The sequence below is a fragment of the Marmota flaviventris genome, chromosome 17, assembly GCF_047511675.1.
Source record: "Marmota flaviventris isolate mMarFla1 chromosome 17, mMarFla1.hap1, whole genome shotgun sequence".
Lineage (NCBI taxonomy): Eukaryota > Metazoa > Chordata > Mammalia > Rodentia > Sciuridae > Marmota > Marmota flaviventris.
In genome coordinates this window covers 56790618-56805947 of record NC_092514.1, presented here as the reverse complement: position 1 = coordinate 56805947, position 15330 = coordinate 56790618, and the positions used below count along the sequence as shown (strand labels likewise).

At 41.1% G+C, this 15330-nt stretch overlaps 1 protein-coding gene across 2 annotated transcripts in view; it reads left to right on the top strand.

Moving 5' to 3' along the window:
- Nsf (N-ethylmaleimide sensitive factor, vesicle fusing ATPase) overlaps positions 1–13270 on the top strand; it is a 149879-nt gene extending 136609 nt beyond the window's left edge. For both annotated transcript variants that reach the window (XM_071602924.1, XM_027921771.2), the window contains exons 18-21: positions 6711–6845; positions 7937–8050; positions 11166–11221; positions 11670–13270. In XM_071602924.1, the coding sequence (XP_071459025.1) occupies positions 6711–6845; positions 7937–8050; positions 11166–11221; positions 11670–11691 (327 nt within the window). In that variant the 3' untranslated portion in view covers positions 11692–13270. The remainder of the gene's footprint in view (positions 1–6710; positions 6846–7936; positions 8051–11165; positions 11222–11669) is intronic.
- Positions 13271–15330: the final 2060 nt, after the last annotated feature.

Here is a 15330-nt window from a genome sequence, read left to right as displayed (position 1 = left end):
GACTCCCACCCTCAGGAAGGAGACAGACTAGAAACTAGATTCAGGCATGTAAATAAATGCAGTGAAGCACTATGGTCAGCCAGAGTATTTCTAAAAGTCTCCATAGTGAATGATACAAACTAAAAAAAATGCATATAAGAAATTCCCATTGCAAGGCTAAAGCCAGAATAAATGGTGGGGTGGAAGTACCTTTTGCCAGAAGATCTTCCTCCTGGCTGTTGCTCTGAACTCATTTCTCCCAAGAAGTTGCTGCCTCTTAGGTAGGCCCCCCAGACCCCCACTGCCATGACTCCTTCCTACCCAGCATTTAACCGGAGGCTGCAGGTCTCTCCTGAGTCTCACCATCGCCCTTAATGGGCTGAAGGTTGGAGGTCTGTCTTCCAGCACAGGGCAAACCTTTGCCCTCTGGCAGAAGTGCTTTGCATATCACTTGCTCCATTCTCAGGAAGAGAATTCTCAGGGCTCCTGTTGCTCACTCACCTGACCTCACATTTTGGATCTTAATACCCTAGACAGAAGGTGATTTTTCAGGATTCTTTCAAGACCATCCCTGTCAACTTTCTTTTCATTCTTGCCTATTCTGACAGTTATGGCAAAGAGCCCCCTCCCCAACATCCTTCACCTCGTGCTGTAGCTCACGAGTAGGAGTTGTTAAACTCCATTTTTGGGGCTGAGGAGAGAACAGAGGATAAGAAGTTAACTTAACCCCAATCACACACTGTGAATGATGGGGCCTGCACTTCTTCCACTGCACCAAGCCCCCTGTTTATCAGGGGACTTGTCTTTCCCCCATTGCTTTCTCTCCTCCCTAGGCTTGCATTAAAAGGACTTCATTTGTGTAAGATGTTGCTTTAAAGGTGCAGCATCCTTCCTGGGGATGCTCACTCAGAACTGGTGCGGCATCAGGCAGTAGCTTCCTCCCAGGCCAGGAGAAAGGGGGCCCTCCTGCAGGCAGCTGCCAGGCTTCTCTCTCCATCACAGTTCTTCCTCCTCAAGGACTTTCTTTGATTTCCTGTTGGTTTTTATATTAAATCTCCTTCCTTAGTTAAGTGTTCTGGGTCTTCCTTTTGTTGGCTGCCCCCTTCTTATTTTTCCAAAAAGACTTGGCTTTCCGCCCCTGGTGCTCTAGCTCAGCTGTTTGCACCACCCACCTGGGATTTAGTAGCTTTAGGGACTTGGCCTTCTCCTAGAGGGCCTTGCCAGCTCCTCCCCTTGCCAGCGGCTCTGCACCACTACAGGACTCTTCCTAGATAACCCTACTCCAAGAAACTCCCAGTGGCTGTGTCCCCGCAGCCATTATGGTTTTGCATTTTGCTGATATGTTCCTTGGTAGTGGCTACTGAATACTTACACATTTTCCCAGCTAAATGATAAACACTTTGAAGGTACCCACCAAATCTTTTAATTCCATAAGTACCTAAAAAAGAGGAAACTTTTGCTAATGGTTCGATCAACTAATGTCAATTCTATCTTTTACTAAGTTTACAAATTCTTAGCATTCTGTCATTTTTCACTCTCATTTACAAATTCTTAGCATTCTGTCATTTTTCACTCTCATTTACAAATTCTTAGCAGTCTGTCATTTTTCACTCTCGTTTTCAAAAGCATCAGATTCTAATAATCAGAACACAAAGTTTAAGGCCCACGGCATACAGCAGTTTTGAGTTGCACTTTTAAACTCGCTTCTTAATCCACTTCAGGGTTTCCAATTGTTCAGCTAATTCTTCTTACCAAGGGTGTATTACATTTGCTCAGCATTGAATGATATGGAAAGAATGGCCTTTCTTTTCTGCATAACTGACTTTACTTTTGTTCATAGGTTGAAATCAGCCCTTCCATTTCACTGCGGTATTATATTGGTGGTATTTTTATTTGGAGGGGGGAGCTTTCTTCCACATGAACTTTTGTTACAAATCAGTTTATTGGGGCCAATCAATGGGCAAGACCTCTGAAAGGGTGTGGATTATCTGGTTAGTCCTTTGTGTGGCAAAAGGCTTAGATGTTGCTCATTCTTCATCCTGTAAAGAAGTGGGTTTTTTTTTTGAAGGATCAACACCTAACTGAGCCCTGCCTTTTTCATGGTAATGTTTTCACCTGAGTTAATTCATATGGAACTGAGAATTAGTTAACTAATACTTATTTAACCTTGGAACAATGTTTATCATAATCCGATTGGCAGATAGTCATTTTACTGAGGTCCTTTCTTTACAGCATCGGGACTAGCTAATCTCAATAATGAGTATGTTGGGTGAGACTTTTTTTTTTTCCCCCCAAAATGGGTTATCACTGCTGTTCTTCTTTCCATCAGGGGCATGTTTGGGCACTGTGGACTTAAGACCAGTAGCCACACATGAACAAGATGAATCTCCCATCTTAGGTCGAGCCCCGTTTAGAGCTGCACCCCCATTGCGTGCTACTGCTGGCTTTTCCCGTCACATTATCCAGTGGCATTTGTTAGCGTGAGTGCATTCAGAGCAGCTTCTTCATGAGAAAGCTTCCATCTGAGCGTTACCACTAATTAATATACAAAATGACCCAGCACAACTTAATTATTCAGTAATGTTTTTCGGTGTTTTCTTAAAGATGATGCTTTGTAAGTCAAGGCCTGAACTTGCCTGGGTCGTGACCTCTTTGCAGTGTTTGCAGTCTTGTTAAACAAGAAGAAAAGCAAAACATAAATTAGCGTCTCCATTATAAGTTGCTGTGCATTTCCCAATCTTTCAACACTATAAAGAGTGTAGTCACTGTTACTACTGTGAGAGAAAGTTTCAGCTTTTGTAATGAGCAAGAAGATTCTTCCTCAGGGCCATACATTGTCCTCTGCCAGAGAGAACAAGATGAGGGAGTTTGAATTAGAACTGTGGGGTGTTAAAAACCTAAGGGAAAAGAGAAGTATCATCTATTTTTAATTGTAATAAGGCTGAGGTGAGAAGATCACTTGAGCCCTGAAGTTTGAGAACAGCCCAGCAACACAGAGAGACCCCATCTCAAAAAATAATAATAAGCCAGGCACAGTGGTACATGCCTGCAATCTGGAGGCTGAGGCAGGAGAATTGCAAGTTTGAGGCCAGCCTCAGCAATTTAGGGAGGCCCTGTCTCAAAAAAACAAAAAAGAAAAGAAAGAAAGAAAAAGTACTGGGGATGTAGCTAGTAGTAAGTATCCTGGGTTCAGTCTTCAATACCAAATAAAATAAAAAGGGCTGGGAATGTAACTCGGGTAGGGCACTTGCCTAGCATGTGCAAAGCCCTGGGTTCAATCCCCTTTACCTCAAATAATAATAATTATTATTATTATTACTATTTTTGAAATAAGAATATACCAGCACATGGTACATTTATTACCTGTTAGCCTTCAGGGATGTGTTCCCAAGCTTGCCATTACAGTTTAGTATTTAAAAAAAAAAAAAACAAAACAAAACTTTTGCTCGATAGGGTGGTGCACACCTATAATCCCAGTGGCTCAGAAGGCTACGGCAAGAGGATTGCGATTTCAAAGCCACGCACTAAGCAACTCAGTGAGACCCTGTCTCTAAATAAAATACAAAAAAGGAGTGGGGATGTGGCTCAGTGATCAAATGCCCTTGAATTCAATTCCTGATAACAAAACAAAACAAAAAATAAAAAAAACTTTTGAGTAAAAAAATAGCCACCATTTTTATGTTGCTACAGTAGAAATGTACATGTCTTTACATGTTTGTAATCACCCCAGTGTCTATATTTCTGCTACTTTGGGCTTGGAATGTCCTTCCCCTTCCTCTTCCTAATCAGCCCACTCATCATTTTAATCCAGGTCCTAGCTCCTCCAGAGAAAGCCGCTTTCTCTGCCACACGTTTCTTCCCTCTGCCTGACATCACTGCGCATGACACTGTGCCTTTCTGTACTGCATTGTGGTTTCCTTTTGTATCTATCTCCCTCTATATAGTCATTCCATTCTCATCTAGGAACTTGGTAAATGTTTGTTTTTAAGCATTTGATTTTTTGCTGGTTGAATATTGTTAATGCTTAGCCTTTAATCTGTATATTTCACAGACCACTTCCATCTCAGAATCTTTGCAGTCATCTATTATACCAATGGCTGATTGTACCAGAGAACCCTGACTGGGTTTCTTATAGGTTTGTTCGTGGTGGTATCCTGTTCTGTCCTTGCACAGATAAGCAAATACATTGAGAAAGGGTAGCATGCCTTATTGACAGCTAATGAGGTAATGTTAACAAACCCAAACAAGTTATTTGGCATCTGCTCTTTGGTTTCTTAAGGTCTTTCCCTACTAGCACATTAATATTAACGTCCTGAGTTTCTAAGATCCACAAATAGGTTTAATATATGGACTGAGTATGTACCATAAATCCACATATATTATAATTTTTTTAAGAAAAATAATAACAGAAATCTAAAATGAGATATTGTACTCATGAAATAAATAGGATGTACAGCTCCATGGCAGAACATTTGCCGCACATGAAGGGGGCCCTGGGTTCAAGTCCCCACTCAAAGAAGAAGAAGAAGAAAAAGAAGAAGAAAGAACAGTATAATTCATATAAGTTTAATACTTATCTTCCATTTTCTAAGCAAACCTTTTAAAATGTGTTTTTCTTCATAAAGAGCAGAAGCATACAATTTGATCTGGTATCTATTTATGGCTCCTTCATTTATTAATTATATGACCTTGAACAAATCACTTATATCTTCAAGACTAATAGCTTCATCAGTGAAACGGGAATTGTCCTGGTACTTAATTTGTGTGATTACAGGAAGACTAAATGAGAATGGATCTGAAGAGACAGTATACAGCAAATAGGATTAAGTGGCAGTCTCCATATTAAATGGCGAGGTTCTCAAACCTCTGGCCCCATCGACTTCCAGCATGCTGGTATCTAGGCTTGGTGGCCCTCAGGAAGGAGACTGGAATACTCTTCTCTGGGAAAAATGTATACATACTGATCATTGAGAGAACCACAATAATCAACCAAGTCTTCCTGACCTTCCTGGAGTGAGGCCCTCAAACACAGAGCTTCCAGTTATTAGCCTAACTGAACAGTTGCCTGATATCACCAGATGCTTGAGGAAAGCCTCCAGGAAACACGTAGGGGAGCAGGAACTCAGAGGAAACAGACAAAGCAGGGAACAGAAGAAGATTTAAAAAAAAAAAAACTACAATATTCATAGAGACCTAAAATAAGATACTGTACCTGGGAAATAGGATAGGATGAATAGCTGGGGGTGTGTCTCAGCGGTAGAGCGCATGTCTGGTATGCAGGATGGCCTGGCTTAGATCCCCAGCACTGCAAAACAATAATAATAATAAAGAGAAGAAGGAAATATAATAGGGTATAGTTAAAAAGGAAAGCTTTCAGGAAACAAGAAAGAATTTTAAAGATTAGAAGATAATGTTAACCCCCAAAATATTAGAGAAATGAAAACCAGAGGTAAAAAACAAACAAAAAGAAAAAAAATTAGAAGATTTTCTTAGAGGGTCAGTATCCAACTCATGGAGTTCCCAATGGAGAGTGGGAAGGGTGAGTCACAGAGAAAATAAACCATCCAAGATATTTCCTCGAACCGAATGATTAGAATTTCCACTTGAGAAAGGGCTCATCTAGTTGCCAGCAAAATGAGTGAAGAAAGACCCATTTCAAGGTATATGATTTTCAAGTAGAAACAGAAAAAGAAAAGAAAAGGGCAGAATAAAGAACTTCCAGAAATGCAATGTCTACACTTTTACCTTTTATGCAACTTTCCTCTGGAATTTTCTGGGTATCTGCACCTCAGAAAAAGGGAAATAAATGAAGAGAAGGAAGTCTAGGACACAAGAGATCTCACAGAGGAAGGAGGAAAGTTCTAGAACTACATATGTACAGCACATGTACAGAGTGAGCATTTCAGATTGAACCATGAAGACAATGGACACCAGGAGGGGAAAAAAAACCCCAAATTTCAAATTACCCAATATTTTTAAGCAGTGGGAGGAGTGTGCACAAGTAACCGGAAAAGCCCCGTCTCCCATAGTAAGACATCAAGAAATGGTATTTCACAAAAATCTAAAAATAGTACTGTGACCTTGCTATCAAAAGAGAAGAGAGCAAATGCAAGAAAAAGGCTAGGGGAGCTGGAAATGATTGACTTGGAAAGGGGAGTCAGAAATGTGGCACAAGCCTGGCATGGTTTTTAAACTTTTTTCACATAATCTTGGTAAAATAAAAATGAGATTTAAAAATGTTAAATGAGACAGTTATGTAGAACTCTTAGTCTCTGCGTTTCACAGTTAAGTGTTGCTCACATGTAAACTGTCATATCCTGCTTCTTCTAGAAAACCTAATAGAGCCTTGTTAAACTGCAGATACCGACTTTCTATTCATTCATTTTCTCCCCCAGTTCCCACCATATAGTGCCATCTTGTCTCTGAGGAAGGCATTTCAGACACCCACTTCAGTGTCTTTCTGTTCAGTTTGCATGTCTCTCTGATTTAACGATCCATTGTTTTACTGTTGTGAATGACAAGATGTTTAGATGCTGTTTTTGAATCATGTTGTAGACATCTTTTTTTCAGATTTTCATGAGGGAACTCCTGATCTTTTCTTTTCCGGCCAAAGCACTCACACTTGCACAACTAAATAAATAGATTTTGCACATTTTGTTCAGTCTTTAGTACTCTAGTTTCCTAAATAGTCTTAACCTGTGCATTCCAACACATTTTCTTCCTGTGTTCAGGGCCGAAAGCTTCTTATCATTGGGACCACTAGCCGCAAAGATGTCCTTCAGGAAATGGAAATGCTTAATGCCTTCAGCACCACCATCCACGTGCCCAACATTGCTACTGGAGAGCAGCTGCTGGAAGCTTTGGAGGTGAAAATGAGTCAATGGGTTGCACTCTGTTTATAAGAAAGGAGTTGAGGCTGGAGATCATGCTGAGGGGTGCACAGCTAGAATACCTGGTGTCTAGTTTCTAACTTAACCTAGAACATGGAACCCTGAGATAATACCTTCAGTTGTTCTCAGAAATTAGAGGAAGAAGAGGAACACAAGTATCAGGGCATTAATTCCCCATTCCTCAGGGTAGGCAGAGCACTCACTGCAGGAATGAGTTAGTCTGCGCCCCACAGGCATAGAATGCATACAGAGTCCATGACCAGGGACTTGGATGGGTGAAGCTGTAAGGTGGGGAGTAAGGTAATCATTGCAGATAAAACCTGGTTATTTAGAGTGGCCATCAGCACATTTCCTTGCATTTAGTAGATTGGAACAGTAATTAAAGCCTTCAAAACTTCAAAAAAGCTACAGAAATAAAAAGAAGTTTCCTCATGAGTTTATAATATGGAAATCTTCTGAAATTTTTTGAGGATGATAAAGTCTTTAGTTTTTTAAAAAAAATACATGCTGCAGTAAACCTTTGGTTAATATTAATGTGCACAGATGACTTGACAAGATCTGTTGGAAAAGGTGATTTAGCAAGTTGCTGAGCAGTGGTGGAGGCCATAAGCTCTCACAGCCTTCCCCATCCATGGTGCGTGAGTGCTCCCAACAAAATCATCCTTACGACAAATGTTTCCAGGTTGTCTGTTTGAGCAGTTTTTGTGGCAGGGCTGGGCAAGAGAATTAAATCTAGTCTGCTTTGACAACATACAGATTATTCCCAGAAAGGAATGCTAAAAATTTTAACTTGTATTTATTATGGATTGGAGCTATTTTTTCCCAGCAAACATATCTCTGAGTAACAATGGAGATCCAAAGACAAACAGGGTTTAAGATACCAGCTTTTGCTTTTGTGCTTGTACCTAATGGGTTCAGGAAGGTCAGACTGGATTTAAAATAGGAGGGAATCCTATCAGCTTAACTCAGTCAGATGTTTCCTACCACTGTTCTTTTCAGGATGAATGTGAGAATTAATTAATGTTGTTGATGTTAGAGGGACTTCATTGTTGTTTATTGTTTTGTAGCTTTTGGGCAATTTTAAGGATAAGGAACGCACCACAATTGCACAACAAGTCAAAGGGAAGAAAGTCTGGATAGGAATCAAGAAGCTACTGATGTTGATCGAGATGTCCTTGCAGGTAAGGAGCTTCCTCCACATGATCCAGAGAAGCAAGTTCACCATACACCTAGAGTTTTTTGTTTGTTGTTTCTGAGATTGTGATTGAACCTGGGGCAGCTTTACCTCTGAGCCACTTTTTATTTTTTATTTTTAAAATAAATCCCTAGCCCTTTTTATTTATTATTTTGAGACAGGGTCTCTTAAGTTGCTTAGGGCACCATTAGGTTGTCAAGGCTGACTTCGAACTTGTGATCCTCCTTCCTCAACTTCCCAAGTCACTGGGATTACAGGCGTGCATTACCATGCACCAGATCCAAGAGGTTTTAATATTTCCTTCACTAAGGTTTTAATTCATTTGTTCTAATTCTCTTATATTATTTCTGAACTCAAGCTGTTAATTTAAGGAATTACTAGATCTTGGAACTAGAAAGGACTTCAAAGAGTGATTTTTAGGCAGGGGATATGGATCAGTGGTAGAGTATTTTCATGGCATGCATGAAGCCCTGTGTTCAAGACCCAGCACCACCAAAAAAATAGCAATTGCTCTGCTGCCCCCTTGTTTTAAGAAAGCTGTGTATCACTCAGGTTGTCAGCAAATTAGTCAAAATCACATAGCTAATTAGTGATGGAGGAAGAATGTATTGTCATCAGAAATCAGTAAGTTACTACATGTATATGAGAGGAGGCCTGGGAGACTTCTGTAAAGAACAGGTGGGTTACATTGCATAGAGTGGACTTGGGCTGTGTATAATTTTCCCTGACTGGACTCCTAGAAATTTTATGCAAACTACTATAGGGTTAAAGCATCTAGGATCTCATGGAAAACTGAGCCCTATTCTGCTTCCTGGGCAGAAACAGATGAAACTTCTTTGGAACTTTCTCACAACTATTGGCAACTTACCTTTACTCTTTCTGGAACTCCATGCTTCATGCCCATCCTGTCTCCTGGCCCTCATCTGACATACTAGATCAGTTTCTCCCTACCAAGCTCAGTGAGTTCAGATGCACTATCTAAAGCCCTAGAACAGAGCTAAACACAGAGTATGGTGCTCAGTGAACTTTTAATGAATGAATGATTCCATCTCTGGTCCTGGGTGGAATGCTGTAGGCATGGCGCATTACCCATCCACCAGTGTGAGAGTGGGTGGCAGAGCGGGAGTTCAGCTTCTCAGTTATATCCAGAGGGGGCCGTTGGAGCAATAACAAATCAGAAACATGAAGTGAGTACTTTTTAATCTTTTGTGATAAGCTTAGTTTAAAATAATATTTTTGTGGTTTTTAGAAACCTAAAGTTCAGCCTACTGAAACTTTAATTTATTTTCCATTATGAGCAATAAATTAGAGTCACAGACCAAGCACTTTGCTGAGGCTTATTCCTGGTAAAGGTTCCCATACAGGTGTACTGGCGCTTTCCTTGAAAAAAGACAAACCTGTCGGAAAGCCAGCTCTGCTCTTCTTCTTCCTCCTCTTCTTCTTCTAGTTTCAACTCAATTTTTTTTTTCAATAATTGCACAGAAGAAACTCTGTGGGTTTTTCGCCCCAGCCCCCTTCCCTTCCTCTTCCTTTGATGCCTGAGGTCAGTGATCAAGTTAATGCTTCTTATGTACGTGGGGTAGAAAGTGAGAGTGGGGCGCTCAGGCCTAATCTTCAGCGACTGACACTTCATAGGCCTCCAAGTTTGAGCCCCTTCATGTCAAATGGATTCTGTGCAGCTGAGTGACTTCTCTTTAGATCTGCCTAGAGAGACTGAGCCCCAGTGAAGAGGCATGTAGTTTAGCAGAATGTAAGTCATGTTCCCTCTCTGTTCCCCGAGCATGATTCTGTTAAAACTTGCACAGTGCTGAGGATCTGCTCTGACTGGATGTCACCTGAGGGAATAAAGTCATTTATCTAGATTACTTTTTTCCTCCCTTTCTCTTGACTTTTAATTCCATAGCTACAGGCAAGTCAGTAAGTCGTTGCTCACACATATTAAATATATTTAATGGGCAAAGACCTGCAAGTACTGACTACAACTGAGCTCCAGCTAGTTCCATTTTTTTTAAGAACTTGACAATTGATTCATATGTAATTCTATTCCCAAAGAGGAAAAATGTTTCTTTTGTTAGCTATTCACACTTTTTCTTAGTCCTTTGTAGTCTGACCTCTTAACTTTGATACATTTGAAACTTCTGTTCAATGTTTTTCTGGGATAGAAGAGAATTTTTTTTAAGTGTTTGGAGGGGGGAATCCAATTGCACACTTGCCCACAGCTGCACTGAGCATTTGAAAACCGTTCCTGGAGGGTAGGGAGTTCCCTTCTGGGAATAGACTTCTGTCCTAGAACATGTTTTAAAAGTGAGGTGTGTTTCTTACAATAAAAAATTCATCTTAAAGAATTAAAGGATGTTTTTAATGATCGTTATCTAGATAACTTCACATCTCTGATAGACCAATAAGAATAAAATATATTTTAACAAATTACTATACATATGAATAAACCAGGAGAGATAATTAATAGCAACAACCTGAATCAGAATCCCGCCATCTTTCCTTAGACCCATGACATATTCCAGGTCCCTGAGAGACAGCTTACCCAGAGAGCGCATCAGAGTCAGCGGTATTCTTGTTTTAGTTGTAGTGCAACTGTTCCATTAATTGCAAAGAAGAAACTGTGCAAGGGCACTGAGGCTAAGAAAAGCTCAATGGTTGATTGACATAGAGGTAATAAGCCATATTTGGGTTATCTAATGAGACTTTTATGCCTTAGAGAAGTCCTGGGAATTGGATGTCATTTGAACTGCCTGGACTGACCACCGTCTGGTTCACAATGATGCCTCACAAGTGTGCTGTGCCTCCCCATGCTGCGCCAGCTGAGAGAGCACTTGGCTGAGGTGACCATGAATGACCCTGGGTCAGGTCATTTGAACCCAGCAATCAGCCATTCTCCATGTTGGGAAATCCCACTCTCCTAAATGATATAATCTGCTTTGTTGTGCATCAGAACAGTGGTCAAGGAGCAGTTGACACATTCCTGTGAGTCAGCAGAGTGCTACTGGAAGTATGAAACCAAGCATTTCCTTGGCATGAAGTAAGTGCATAGTTGTTAGAAGGCACCATTAACTTGTCTTCTTTATTTGTTCTGATGTATTTAGATGGATCCTGAATACCGCGTGAGAAAATTCTTGGCCCTCTTAAGAGAAGAAGGAGCGTAAGTACACACAGCACTTAAGACTACAGACTAAACTTCACTCTGTCAAATCCCAGTAACTACTTAAGAGTTGCATACAGTACATATGAATTTGACAGTTTCTTTCCAACATAACTTTGTTTTCATTTATTAGAATTCTTCACTGTGTTGTAGGTATGAGAGACCAAGCAAGGAGGTTGGTTGTTCTGTTGGTTTGCTCTCCCTGTCCTGCTTCGCAAAACTACCTTGTCACAATGCAGGGAAAAACTTGATGGTACATATTTATTGGAACCTGTTTTTAAATGCATGGAGTTGTGACCATTTTCTTTTGTCAGTTGTCCTTCTATAGCAAATGCATAGTGGAAAATGTAGCAAAAACATTAAGAAGCTGTTAGTGATTCCATTATGAATGGCTTTTTGCAGGTGCTCATCTGTTTTTATGTGTATGTGTTTGGTGTTTCTTTTGCAGTAGCCCCCTTGACTTTGATTGAAAATGGACTCTTTGCAACACACGGTGACCAAGGGACATGACCAAGGTGAAGATGGCCTGGGATCTTCACTCATCTTGCTGGAGATACTGGACTAAGTGAAACATTCTCTACCTTCAACCTGCGCTCACTGCATGATTAGTGCAAAAACACTCCCCTCTTCATGCTTATTGAGATATTCTGGTGTTTTTGTGGAAAGTGTAAATCTGCTTAAGATGCTGTGCTTACCTTCCCCCGAGCTGAGGTGGTTCCTTCTTACTCAGAGTCTGTGTGGGAGCCGTACTGTATTTGTGCACACTACACATTTGAAGCTCCGCACCACCTGAAAACTATTAGTAAAGGTAACAAATGTTGCAGGACAACACTTGACCTTGTTAGAAGGTCGACTTTCTGCATGCAAAACAAGAGCAGTGAGCAGAGGCGTGGGTTCTCTGGGACTCTGTACAACTCCCCTACGCTTACACTAACGGTAATTGGTATTTGGTTAAAGGTATTCCCATGGAACTGGTTATTACTGCCTGAAGAAACAGGGCTTTGAATATCTAAGATGCTGTTCTTAATCATTTTCAGAGATATTTTCAAGTTGCAATCAGGAGATCTTTCTTATTAGAAAGTCCAGTTGTCACTGTGGTGGCTGTGACATCCCCTTGATATAATTAATTTGCTCTGTGGTAAGATATATGCTAATTATTACCACTCAGAAGATGTTGTTAAAAACTTATGAAAGATATGTATGGAAAAATGTACACCCCTAAACAGAAAGGAATTATTAAAATAAAGTAATTTACAAACCTCTCAGCACTAATTAGTGTCCAACTCTAAGTGGGTCAATTCCTTAGGATAATATAAAAGGCTTATTAGTATCACCACTTTTTTCTTTTCCTTAGCCTAATGACTTACTTAGAATTTGTCCTTCCTTTATTTTAAATTATCTGTACTATCTAGCATGCAAATAAAACACTATTATCCAGAGAAATAAGCCATGTCCTCACCCTCTCCCTTCAGCCCTTGAACACCCGTCTGATCCTTTCCCTCATCCTCTACATGCTTCTTCCAAAGGGAAGGAGAACTCATTGAGTCCTTTTGAGGGTGACTTGTCTTATCACTGAGTTGGAAGGAATTTAATTAGGTTATCACATATGGTGATGAGACATATGGAGCACGACTCTCCCCACTGCTGCTTAAAACACGAGGACAGGTGGTCAGAAGCCACCACTTCTGACCAGTTTGTTGCCACAGTGGCACTTGGGTGTGGCAAGTAGAAGGCCAATCATCTCCAAATCTTGTTCTCTGTATACTTTTGTTTTGAGTCTTCATCCCTGGCTCATTTTGTGGCTTTTATGACAGTGAATTTATTGTGGAATTTTGTGATCCCTGGTGGCCCATGTCCTGAATCCCCAACCTGTTTGCCATCTTGCCTCTTCCCTCCTCCCGAGAAGCAGCACACATTGTATTAACTTATGTCTCTTGTTAAATGAGGATAATGTCTTTGTGTTCTGTCCAAAACTATATTGAAAAAGATGAATATTATATTGTTTAATGCAAATGAAGGAATGCAATAAAGAGTAAATATACTTGAAAATGTTCGTAGACAGTATTTCATGTAAAACAATCACCGACAGACGCTTATGAAGAGGAAGGAGGTCCAAAAAGAAACCTCTCTGTTTTCTTACAGCTAGCCAAAGGAGGTGGAGGATTTTTGTTTTAAAAATCTCTTATTTAGTACAGTTATTTGAAAAGAAAAACAGATCACTAGCATACCAAAATGCTGAAAAACAGCAAGAACCTATATACTTGTGCTTTATGCTTATTTTATCTTGGAAAACAGAGCCGTAAACAAATTTTAGCAAGAAACCAGAGCAGAGAAGGCTGTTTCTGTTAGAACCGCTCCTTCCTGTGAGATGTGCACCCCAGCACCCTCAGTGAGATTTCTTCCATGGGTCATTTTGGTGTCCTTCTTGGTTTTTACATTTTTTTTCTGAGCTATTATGTTCCAGGCTGATCCCTGATGCTTGACACTGGCCCAGATTAGGGCAAGGGGTAGCTCAGAAAATCAGCAGGAACTTCAGCAGCAGGGTTGGCTCCCCAGGACCTCAGAGGGGAGGACCCTGAGGCCGGCTGGTCCCCACCTTGCCTTCAGAAGGTGGGTTCTGGAAGTGCATGGGTATGCAGCGTGGCTGGTGAGCACAGGCAGACTCCACCCGGCCACTGCCTTGGAGGCCATTGCCTGTGGGTGGCTTAAGCAGCCACTGGGCTGCCAAAAGATGTCACTAAAAGGGGGAAAGGGGTATTTTATCCTTATTAGATTTTGACATCTTCACGGTGATACTTTTTTAAAAAAATTTAATAAGAACACTAATTGTAGTTAATATCCAATGTAAGTTTTGCTTTAAGGCTGTCTTTCTATAGCTTAAAAATTATTCAATAGCCAGCCCTCTAAGTTTTGGCCACGTATCACAAAATCGTGGAATAAATTCAAGTGTGTATAATAATCAGATCCCGGTCAGAAGCCTTGCCGAAGCACTGAGTCCATTCTGATCACCCGCCCAGCCTGAACGGGGCAGCGGCAGAAGCAGGCTTTCGTTTTCCTTGCCTGGCAACGTGGTCTGCAGCCTCTTCAAAGAAGTGACTAGGCTAGGTGTGTTTGAGAGTTCAAAAAAGCATGTAAATTTCAGAAGTTATTGCAAAACGATCTAAAGTTTCTCATCAGCTGGCAGGCTGTGCCGAGACTGGGTCCCAGGGATGAGCCCACAAAGGGCGTGTGCCACACGGACACCATGGTGTTGAGATGCAGAGATAGCACCTGTGATCGGCTCGAATCCCAAGTAGGCGAGGATGGAATTTGCAAGGAGGACTCAGGTTTGAGATTTTCCCAGCACACAGTCTCCACATGACTGACTCTGCCTCACTCTTTTGTGAGAGTGATTAGTGGTCTTAGAAAGTTCTCCATTAAGCTGGAAGTGAGGACAGCAGAGCAGCCATACTTAGCTGAACTGACCTCCCTTGTGTATAAAGCAGCTGCCACATCAGCACAAGTCCACATACCCAGGGCCACATGGAGACTGAAGGAGATGCATCTAGAATAATCCCACAATCAGGGTTCCCCTTGCTTTTCTCGGCTTTTTCTACTTCCTTACCTTCTCTCCTTTTGCCTATGTTTCTACCTCCTCCTTAAACTCATGCACTCTTCCCTTCTTTCTTCATAAAATAATATTGCTTGAGGGCTGGGGATATAGCTCAGCGGTAGAGCACTTGTCTAGTAAACATGAGGCACTGGGTTCGATCTGCAGTACCACATAAAAATAGGTAAATGAAAATTATGTCCATCTACAACTAAGTGCTTGTGTGTGTGTGTATGAAGTTCATGAACTTTGAGTGGCCGTTCCTAAAGTTAAGAGATTTGGCCTGGCACAGTGATGCACACCGGTAATCCTAGTGACTCAGTAAGCTGAGGCAGGAGGATCTCAAGTTTGAGGCCAGCCTCAGCAATTTAGTGAGACCTTGTCTCAAAAATATTTAAAAACGAGCTGGGGATGTGGCTCAGTGGTAGAGTGCACATTGAACTCAATCCTCAGGCTTCCAAAATAATAACAACAACAAATAGCAATAATAGGTGTGGAGGCGGGGGGCACAGACAACCCA